The 12,257-nt window shown below is 30.8% G+C and overlaps 1 protein-coding gene across 1 annotated transcript; it reads right to left on the reverse strand.

Annotated features, from left to right (window-relative positions):
* Positions 1–6,858: 6,858 nt before the first annotated feature.
* On the reverse strand, positions 6,859–11,353 carry LOC107480993 (auxin-responsive protein IAA8). The gene is made up of 7 exons (XM_016101192.3): positions 11,102–11,353; positions 9,600–10,041; positions 9,354–9,517; positions 9,005–9,231; positions 8,724–8,865; positions 8,004–8,065; positions 6,859–7,235 (listed from the first exon to the last, which is right to left on the reverse strand). The coding sequence occupies exons 2-7, from the start codon at positions 10,020–10,022 to the stop codon at positions 7,198–7,200; spliced, it is 1,056 nt and encodes a 351-aa protein (XP_015956678.1). The 5' UTR covers positions 10,023–10,041; positions 11,102–11,353; the 3' UTR covers positions 6,859–7,197.
* Positions 11,354–12,257: the final 904 nt, after the last annotated feature.

Raw genomic sequence — 12,257 nt, forward strand, 5'->3', positions numbered from 1 at the left:
TATTAATTAGCTCTCTGCAGTTATAGCCACAATGGATCATGGATGAATATCTTGATGGAAAAGTCTAAGGCCGATAATTTTATTGAATTTTGGTCAATATGTAACCAGTAGAAAAAGGTGTGTTATTGAATGAAATTTCACACCATTAAATCATCATTGATGGTTATTTGATGACTACCAATCACAAAAGTTACTGCCTCCTAGCATTGCTCGTCTCCATTAGAATTTGAGTCAACGATCAAAATTTATATGGTTAAGATAATTTGGTACTACTTCTTTACTTCCTAAAAGATATTGGATTTTAGGGTTAATGCCTGGGAAACTTAGTTGAACATGATGTATAATGGTGTGAGAAAGGGTTTGATCATTATAAAGAGGCAAGAGGAGGGGTCAACACTCAACACTCTTAATATAAGATATCTTAATTAATAGAATTATTCAATTCTAATCAAAACGACAAAAGTGAATGCCTTATCGCTGTAAGCCTAGTCCTTCAATAATTAGTATCATTGTGGTAGGGCAATGCTATTCAAAGAATCAACTATACTTCATTCTAAGCAATGCAAGCTACCATTTCTTTTCTATGCATTCTTAACAATTGCGTTGTCCCGATCTGGCTCTCATTGGTTGAATTTTGTTATAATGACTAATGACACGGTACAATTCTGTTATTTATACAAAATTATTATTCGATGTATATATTAAGGGGATGCTTTCGTAAAAACATATTAAACGTTTTTTGTAAAGACGTCTATGTATTGCATTATTATTGAACGTATTAATGAATCAGTTATTTTTGAATTTTTTATCGAATTAGAATAAAACTAATTTTTTTATAACAATAATAATAAATCTAATTTTTTTTTAGGAATTTAATTTTTTTAATTTTTAAGGATTTAAATATCTGCAAAACAAAAAGTCAGAGATATATTTATCGTTTTATCAAAAAATTTAAAGATATTCGATTTAAATTGTATAATTTGATCGAATCAAATCGAGTCTAATAATTATAATGCAGACAATTGAGCTTATCATTATTGCTATAATAAACTGATTTTGTTCTGGTTTATTAAAAAATAAATTATTAATCAATTTAATAAAAATATCCTCCAATAATAATATGACACATATAAACATCTTTTAAAAAAAAAATATTTTTAATGTATTTATTAAAGTGGTCTTCATATGTTAAATGAAATGTAAGATTAATTTGATATACAACTTTTATAATGAAGTATCAATCGATGTAGAACTTTACTGTATACACTTCAAGATTTTGTGAAATGTCATTCATCAACGCTTAGTCAGATTAGGGACATTTTGAATGAGATCGATTTATTATGCTAAACATTGCTAACTTAATTAACCTGAATCTCTCACCAAAGCAAATAGTTAATGATTTTGATGATCACCTTAAAATTAAAGTAAAGAATGAAACTTTTAAATTGATAATATTAGAGAGACAAAAGAAATTATCTTATTTAATATTTATTATTAATTTTAATTTTTTTATTATCAAACGAGTAAATAGTTAAATTAGTCTCCAAAAAATTACTCATTTTTTAAATTGGTCTCTAAATTTTTTTTATCAAATTCGTTCTTTAAAGATTTTAAATTAGTCATATTAGTCCTTCCATTACTTCTATTACTAATGACGTCAGTGTTTGTTGATGTAGTACGTTGAGTAATATCACAACACACACCTAGTAATCTTAATTGACTATTAACATTATTAGTTTATGAAATTAGATAAATCAATTCTAAATAGAGGAATTTAAATGCCTCAAATTCTTTTCTTAATTAAGTTTTAATTTGATATGATTTTATAAATTTATTATATTAATAGTCAATTAAAACTCTTAAATATATGTTGTAGTGCCACTTAACATGTCACATTAGTAAATTTTGGTCCTATCAACAAAAAAAAAATAAAATAAAACTAACATGATTAATTAAAAATTTTTAAAGATGAATTTAATTAAAAAAATTAAAGACCAATTTAAAGAATAAATACTTTTTATACATTAATTTGACTATTTACTCAACTTCACTTTAAAATATATCTTTATCCGATCCTTTAGCCTAATTAATGTAACTCTTACAGATTAAGGCATGAAGGGCTTCCTAGTTAACTATTATTATCAGCATGTTCGGTGACTTCATAAATCAATTAACTGGAAGCAAATTAAATTAACACTTCCCAGCCCTACTTATTACCAAGGATGTGATGCCAAACCCACCATCATTATGTTTTTCTCATTACTCTCTCTCAAACAAGAGAAATAACCTTTGACATCTAAATCCTCTAATTAATACTTTGTTGACATTGTCAGATTGACTTCACTTCACTGTTTTTTTAATCTTGTCTGATTTCTACACTAGCACTTTAATTCTTATCAGCATATATATATAGTTTAAATTGTGTTATGATGGATAAAAATTGGTGTCTAATTATTTAAAAAATTAAATATTTAATATTTAATTTAAAAATATAAATATTAATAAATTCTAAATATTTAAAATTATTATTAAAAATTAATTAAATAAAAATTAAATACTAAATAAAAAAACACTATAAAATTGGCCATAATTTTAAATAAGCGTTTTGAAAATTGTATGTGATTTGGATGGTTCCACCTACTTTGGATGGCAATGTGGCAAATAAACCACACTCCACAAAGGTGGAGATCCCATTAAATTTGTCAACATTTAAATTATTAAAAAGAACAAATATATATAAACAAAAAATGAAATTAAAGAAAGAAAAACATATGAAATTTGAACCGTTTTGCAGATGATCACTGCGATATTAAAAATTGCAAGTTGTGCGCCGCTAATGGAATTGGAAATCTTTCATTAGATTTGAATAAAAGCCAGCAAGTAACATTTTGAGAGCATCTTGTATATTATTATGTTTCATTCACAAAACATACATTGATTATAAGATCACATGTACATTACATCATATAAATTATAGGCTTTAACTACGAGACCTAATTAATATATTATTTCCAAATAAAAAAACATAAATTAAAAGTCCACATCTAAGTCAATATGATAAGTTCCAAATTCTATAATCGTCAAATTCGAAAGTTTAGAAACCAGCATTTTTATCAAAATTTGAGCAATACTTAACCAATAAAAGAAAAAATAAATAATTTTACGTTATTAGATGAAATATTACATTATTAAAAATATTAATAATGACTAATTGATGACTACAAATCACAAAATTTATTGATTTTCTAGCATCCCTTTTGTAGAATTGTATATATCATTTATATTGTATAATTTGTCCTTAAACATATATATATGTAGTTTTTGACCTAATTAATATAGTAATAATAGATATTTTAATTTTTACTCCACTAATAAAAGTTTTTTTTTCTAGAATATAGATGTGTAATGTCTAAGTCTCAATTCAATACTTTTTTACTACTACAACGAATAATAATAACAAATAATTAGAGATTTATTGTGACAAAATCTTTTCCCAATTGGCCATTTCTTTTGTACTCATAATAGGATAGTGTACATGATTGGCCTTTAGAAATTGGGGATATCAATTAATTATGTAACTTATATTCATCACACGAGAAGCAAGATGAAGAAGCATTGAGGATATTAATTAGTTCCACAAATCTAGTGTATTTCGGACCAATAATAATCATTCAATAATATTATATTCTCAAAAATGAGAGAGATGAGAGGCTTTTTCTCAAGGTTGGAGAATCATGATTGTGTGGCTGCAATAATTGGGCCACATGCATTCATCCCATAAATATAAGCTACAATCCCCACCAACCATATTATATAATTAATTTCTCAGATATATTACACATGCACTAACCTATAAAGCACCCCCACGTAATTATTTGAATCATGAAATTCTATGGACTATATGGAAACTTGTTTAAATAAAACCAATCATGGCTTAGGTTCCTCATCTTAAGTCTTAACCCTTTAATATAGAAGACAAAAACTGAAACATTTTATCTCAGCAGAAAATTCCAAAAATCAGGTACTATTATGGTTAGCTCTCATCCTTTCATCATCAATATATATTATACATTACATGTATTCCTTTTCAATGAGTATGAATTCACGTCGTATTCATTTTGGTTAAAGGGAGTTGATACTAGAATAGTTTCAATAAATAAGTGCCGTACCACAAACAAGAAACGGTCCAACCATAATAAATTCTGCCACAACAAAACCATTATAGTAGATAGAACCATTAAGTTGGTAACCCTATTGAATTAGAATATGGGAGTGCTAGGTAAACAATGATTATTTTAAAAAATACGAATAATCATCAATCAAATAAAAATATATTACATTTTTAAATTAACCATCTAAATCTTAATATTAAAATAACTATTCGTACATCTAGTGAAATAAACATTTGATATATGTATTATTCACATTGTTTAATATTTTCATTATCTACCTATACATAGCATTGATGGAATCAAACAAAACCAACAATAATATTTAATATTGAGAAAATGACGAGAGTGCTGCACGAGTGGTGACATTGATATGCAAACATATGACATTTCCGAATTGGCGTGGTTGCAGAAGAAACGCGTGGTTTCGTTTCTTTAATAACACGAAACAAAGTATAGATCGGAGGAAGCTAAGGTTTGTAGCCTTATACGTATATGGCTTTGTATTGAGCAATGTGGCAGCATGCAACACATAGATATATCAACCATCCTTTGGTGTATGGTTTCAATTCTCATGGATCTAAATATCTTGATTCATCGAGTGCATGCGTATGCATATATGTGCTCTATTTTGTTGTTCAAAATAGAACACTCTAGAAATTGATGGTGAAACCAAACACAATCTCTTCATTGCTGTTTTAGTGTGGCTTCACTAGTGTCACTTGAGTTAAAACTTAAAACATGTGCGCAAAAAACAAAATTGGGAGAAGGACAATTTGAGAATCGGTACTTCAAAAGGTGATTAATTAGAGTGTTGGATTCATGTGTCCTGTGTCTAACACGTGACACTAGATGTTACTGAATCAATATCATACTTGCAGAATTTTTTTGAGGTTAAAAATTGGTTGGCGTGGCAACATTATTCAGACAAGAAAATCTTTTACAGCAGCGTATGGTGTATGGTGGTGCTCTTATTAAATTATATCAAACATTACTAATTATTTATCAATTTCTATGGCTTTTATTTGTATTACACATTATCTCAGAAGTCGTAACACATGCAATTTTCAAAAACTATCTTAGAAATTGTGATGTTAATTTATAATCTAATGTGGTAGTTAGGTTGTTATATAATGAGTTTCTCATTATTATCTTGTATTATTCATGTACTGTATGAGACCTTTAATCTCTTCCCGAACTAGATAAATTTATATTACACAATACAAAAGATATTTCAATTATTAATTTTTTTTATCTTTGTTATTTCTTCCTCCTGCGAGATCCCACACTTCACCAAAGTGTTGAGTGTGTATTCTTTTTCTAAATTAAGCATCTTGAAACTGCAATTGACAATTCAACGTACATGATGGTGAAAAAATAAAAATAAAAATTAAAGTTGAATTTCGTACCGAGGAAAAAGTGTAGATTATTTGTGGAGCCCAAAATGTTCAAAATGTCTATGGCTTTAGACTAATTGATTCAAATTTAGGTTCTTTTAACTTAAAAGATAACAAACCAAGTTGGGTTGGTTTAGTGGTTAGCTCACTAGTCTGCTTAAGCAAGTATTGGGGGTTCGAATCCCGCCTTGTGCATGCAGCAACTTTTTCTCCACTAATGAAGTAATGATTACAAATAAACCTTACCAGCACAGAATTAAGCTTTTCCTTTAAGATTGTGGTTATATCCAAAGAGCATGTGAAAAGCAGCAATGGAAATAAAGTTCAAGTAATATTCAAAAACAATTCGCCCAATGCACTCTCTCCAAAAGTTTCAAAAATAAATAAATAAATTAGAAATAAAGAAAGAAGTAGTAATGTCTAATGTCATTTCCTGTGAAAAAAGAAAAGAAAAGTATGCGCCTATTGAGCCATCATGCTCCTAGCTGTTAAATAATGACCCTTCAGAGCAACACTTGTAATATAAAGTGAATAACGGACTTTCTCTAATCTTTAAACAAGTCAACCATGGAACAATGAACTGTTTTGTGAAAAATTATCAGCGTTAAAAAAAAATACATATACTATCAACTGTTCATATAATCATATATATTTCATTATTTGTGATTTTAGGAGCTATGACCAAAGTGAAATATATTTTGAATTTCACAACCCTATATTTTATTTTCTTTTTTGTGCAATTCTCTGGTTCAAAGCACTAAGTGGTACAACATTCAAGTGTAAAACAAGTATTGTCCATTTTGACATGTATCTAACAATACAATATAAGAAATTAATATTAGAGCAACGGTAATAGTATTATTCTTACTCCAATTCTACTTCCACATTGGATAATATAAATTAAATAACTTCTAGAGATAACCTACACATTTATTTATTTATTTTTGGAAAAAAAAGGAAGAACAAATTAAAAGCCCAGCCCCTAGTGCCTTGTGTATATCTTTGATTTTTAACCAAACTATAAACCCTATGATTGATGAGTATTTAATACTTGATTTTCAAGGAACATAATTAAATAGATGCAGTCATACACCCAGTGGAGGGATCCAAGATACCTTGATATTAACACCCTTATAACTGAATAACAAGTGAAAGTATATCTTTACTTAATATTAATATAAGGAGCATATATTAATATTGGGTTCAACCGTTCAAGGAATGGGTCCTAACACAGGAATTAAGAAGTGGGCATGAAAGAATGGGCTTCATAAACAGAAGGAAAAACAGTGGAATAATAACAAATCACTTAATATATTTAAGAACAATATGGTGGCTGTAACACACATTCAAATCATCCAAACAAACAGGCTCCTATAACACAATTACAGACTTCATAAATACTAACCTTCAAGGTAAGCTTCATAAGGTATTAGTTAATGACAATATATAACACTAATAAGTAATGAAGAAGAACATATGGTTCATGGAATTAATAAACAAACATAGATGTAGATGACAGCTGAAGCAAGTTTAACCATCAAAACCAGGGCATTCAGTCATTTATACCACACAAATCTCAAATCCAGCATTTAATTATATATGAAATGCAGTCAAAGTAGTCCAAATACCACCTAGCTCCTGCTCCTGGATTTTTCCACAGCCCTGGGAGCTGCATAGTAAAGAAATATTACTTAGTCAAACTTTATAGCACATTAATTGGTGTATAAACCACATTACTAACTGTGTAATATTATCTAAGAGTTAAAATATTGACTGATATTATCAGTGCCATATCCATAGTACTCAACTGCAGTCTGCAGACATAGATCAGTTAACTCTTTCAGACATGTTTTCCTTGTGTTACAATGAAACTCTATCAACTGCAGTGTTAAATTCAGTTTCTTGAAATAAAACTGTGGTCAACTTAGTACTATGTAAAATAAATAAATAAATAACTTAGGCTTGCTAGCTAGAGCTATTTACTGGTGTATATTGACTAGCTGTGTTTTTTCCCAAAATAAAAATAATAAGAGAATAAAAAGAAAACAAAAGACTAGCAGAAGATGTATATTTATCTTTTCTTTTTTTCTAACACTAGTTTGATGATTATTGATTAATCCTCAGAGAACCAAATCATAGCACAAACTACTAATAGTTTCACACTTCAGTGATCATAAGAAAAATTTGTTCTCCAACATATATTATCAATACATTCGAATTAACCATCTAAGTAAATACCACCTATTGGGCTATAATCACTGACTTAGCTTCAGTTGTCTCACTTAAACGCATCAGAATCATAAGGTATTGCACAAAATTAGTCCTTCAATAGGGCTACTGTCACATGCAAAGAGAAGCTCACACTCGACCAATTTATATGATAGTTTTACTGATAAATATAATGACTGTAAGATGAAGCAGAACCAAGAAAACATACCTAAGCCAATGGCATCAGAACCCTTCATGATTTTCAGCCTCTTGCATGTGTCAATGAACATCCTGCAGGATTATCAGTTAGGAATGCAGGCAAAACATTGCTCAAAAATGTGTTCCAATGGTCTTCTATAGCTGCCACTTTCTTAACACAAACAGCAGTAAAGCATCAAACTTCATGCATGGCTGCATGGGAATGCATAAGAACATTACACATTCCCATAGGAAGCACTCAAAAACAACAGTCAACAGACATACACAAATGAGAAAGATTATGAAGAGACATATAAAGGCTGAGCACAGAATATAAGAGAGACACAACAGAATAAAAGATTGAAAACAATGTCTGGCTTGGCATTGAAGATAGAAGCAAAACAGCAGAAAAAAAATATTTAAGGTGCAGAACAGTAAGCTTCCATATTTAGAAGAAGCCCTGTGCAGTAAAAATGCAGTAATCTGCTCATGAGATGATATCAAAAAGGAGCAAGCATGTTGTAACACAGAGAACTTAAACTAAATTTGCAGGTTGGAATTGCTTGATGATATTGTTGGCGGTATATTTCATATCTCACTGATTCAACTATAATTATGACTCTGCATAATTTCTAAAGCACATTGCCTTATCATCTTAGATCTTAAAAATAGATGCAATCACTGCTACAAGAAAAAAAAAAAGCATAACGGCAACATACAAAACAAGTTCGGTAGGTTTAGAAAAACTTACTCCCAAGGCACATCTCCTACGAGCATCCAGTCGCCATCTTTGTCTTCATAAGTAAGTACATATTCTGAACCATGCAGGAGATCCTTCAGCTTGCTCTCACTCATCATTTCTCTTCCTGGAGCCCCATGCGAACCACACTGACCTGAAATGGTCAATATGCGTAGCAAATCCATGTCAAAGTTCAACTTCAGAATCAAATATAAAAGTCATCTCAAAATTCATTGAAAGAATCCCTAACAAGAAATAATTTGCTTAAATAATTCAATATTGCAGCAGTTCACCTAAGATAAAACAGCTGAACATCTTCTCAAGGGCAGAAGACAATTCCTGGTATGTCGTATAATTCCTCAGATCAACCTTCCTCAGATATGGAGCACCATCCATGCTCACCTTCACGAAGAGCACCGCCGGGCTTGGTTTTCCATCTACTTCATCATTGTTCTTTGAAGTGGTAGCCAACGAGTTTTTCCTAAATGATCTAATAGGAGGCCAACCAACAACCTGTGCCCTGCCAGAGATAAGAAGCAATGAGCACAACAAGAAACCACAGAATAACCACTTTAAGATCTTTGTTCGACTTCTAAACTATGTTGAAAATTAGGGATCCTTCATCTAGCAAGTTACACTTACTTAGAAGCCGGTGAACTGCCGCCGACAGCACCTCCTGTTCCACTGACTGCGCCGGTCTCTCCTTGTAATACCTTGCTTTGTATTTCCTTCTTTGCAGTTGGTTGCAGTCCAGCAGGTCTTGGTGATAGCATCACATTTATTGCAGCAGTACCAGTAAACTTTCCCTGCAACACAGATTGTAGGGAATCAGACTTAGAAACAGCACATAACATTCATTTACCCTCAATAAAATAAGAGTACTTTTACCTCGGGGAATCCATCCATTGCATCAGCAAACCCCCTTTTGTTTCCCGAAACTACAGTCTTTTGAGTTGATGAGCACGGATCTTTCGTAGGGAGCGGGAGCAACGGGAACAGTGGTTTCTCATCAAGCTTTGTTGAGCTCAATGAGAAGATGTCTGGACCCCTTTCAGGAGATTGGGATCCAGGAAGGCCGAGCCTCAACTCGGTGGCCTTCAAATTCAGATTGTCCTTTTTCTCATCAGACATGCCAGGCGCAGCTGAACTGTCTACTGATGAGCAATCGGACAAACCCAAGTAGTTGCGTTCTTTCAAGGAAACCCCTCCATTTTGGGAGAAGCAGTCCAAGGATTGTGGCGAAGATGCAGAGGCTACAGTTGAAGCGTTGCTCAGCCCTTCCTCCTTGGTAACCAGCAGGGGCGGAGCCATTAAACTCCAAATTCACAAACTGCCTTACACGAAACCAAAGCAGAACTCACTCAACATTGTGCCATAAGTAATACAAGATCAACAAAAGATGAAAAGAAAATGTGTTCTAAACTTCTATAGGAAACGCATTCTAAAGAATCAATCAATCAGAATTAACAACAAGTCATCTATACTCTATGAACAAAAATATTCCGGGAGCATAGTTATCACAGTAATAGCAGGCAATTTAAACAACATGGATCAAAAGAAATTGCTCAACAGTAAAGAAAAAATATTTCCGAATAAGGGACACAAGCAAAACAGTATTATGACAACATGCAACCCTCAAATATAAAATAAAAATATTGTGACTCTGTAACCAGTGGCTGAGTGGCAGTTATCATATAGCACTTGCAGTAGCTGAATCAAGGCCCCAAAAATGATAAAGTTAACAAAATACCCAAAGAAAAAGGAAAAACCATGATTATCTCAGCAATATTCATTAGCACCCGATTATGCAATAAATGAATAGGAAAAAATGTTAGAAGAATTGCAGCCAATCGATCACAATAGCATGCCTTCTCCTTCCCCCCACCCTCCATACCAGGTTTAACCTTTCCTTTTGCTCCTTCTTTACTAACCTGTGTGGGATTCTTAGTCATATATACCACTTGAGCTCGGTTTTCTTTCTCCCAATGAAAAATACCCAAAAGAGAAAAATAAAAATAAAAACTAAAAGAAACCAAATTATAAGGATGAACACGCCACAGCACAACAGATCCACACTTAACCATACCAACCATTTTTCTACTGTGTAATAAAAAAGAAAATCAAAAGGTAAATAGGTATTCCCAAACAGCCCCTCCCCTAACCCAAAAAAAAATGAAAAATAAAAAAATTTTAGAACAGCAAGCGTGCAAAGTTGAGAAATTTAAACTAAAAAAATATTTAAGGAAAAAAAAAGACCAAAGCATGAGGGGTACATTCCATTTGTAAAAGTGAAACATACAAGGAATAAATCCAGCAGAGTAGAAAGAAGAGCTGAAATAACAATAAAATAATAATAAAGTGCATTTTGAGAGGAAAGAAGAGTGACGGACCTGTGGGTTAATGTCTGGCAGAGATGACAGAGAAGAAGAAGAAGGAAGAAGAAGAAGAGAGATTATTCTCTCAAATTTCTATTTTTCTTATATTCCTGTTGGTTTTGCAGTCCAGAAAGAAAGCCACAAAAATGCAAAAAGAAACTATTAACAGAGTGTTAGTGTTGTTCTGGTGAGTGATTGAAAGGGGGTGAATGAAGAACAGAGCAGATAGAGAGGGGGAGAGAGAGAGAGAGAGAGAGAGAGAGAGGGGGGGGAGAGAAAGAGAGAGAGAGAGAGAGAGAGAGAGAGGAAGCTCAAGGGCCTTCCATTAAGCACAAAGCAACAAAAGCTTTCAGGTTTTGTGCAGAGAACACATAAACACAAACTCAATAAATGAACCCCTTTTCTCTCCTAACACTGTTACTATTACTGGTATTAGTATTACTGCATCAAATTTAAATTTAAATTTAAATTAAATAAAGCACATCAGAAAGGGGGCAAAACTGATAATATCCCTAATGTATTGGTTGGATAAAGAAAAAATAGATTAAAAAAATTATTTAGATTAAAAAAATAAAAAAATTATAATNTTTTAATTAATCAGAAGATGAATTAGTGAATTATACTTATTTACATATTTTTTTATTTTCATCTTATTTTTGAGAAGAAAATATTTTGGTGGCTCTCATATTATTTTTTTTATTTCATTTTTTATCTAAATAACAAAAAAAATTATTTTTATTTTTATTTTTATTTTTTTATACTATCTTGATCCAAACAAAGTGTAAATTATGCTTCATTGGTGAATCTAATTCTTACATGTTTATTAAGCGGTTAAAAACGTATAATTGTCTCTTTTGTGTAGAAAAAAAGTATATTTTTTTTAATTTTTCATTGACTAATGTATTATTGTATGCTGAGATTTGAATTTAGATTTCCAACCTTTACTTAAATAAATTAATAAATTAATCATTAAAGTATTAGATCAACCGAAATATATTAGAATTATTTTACTTATAGATTATGGCAAGGACACGTGTTAAAAAATAAAAACAATTAAAATTTAAGTGTTTATCAAAATCTAAAATTGTAATATTTTTAACATAATAATATTCTATAATTAATAAAATTTAATATTTTTAATAAATATTTAATCAATATTTTTTTAAAATAA

Source organism: Arachis duranensis, chromosome 3 (assembly GCF_000817695.3).
Source record: "Arachis duranensis cultivar V14167 chromosome 3, aradu.V14167.gnm2.J7QH, whole genome shotgun sequence".
NCBI classification, from domain to species: Eukaryota; Viridiplantae; Streptophyta; class Magnoliopsida; order Fabales; family Fabaceae; genus Arachis; species Arachis duranensis.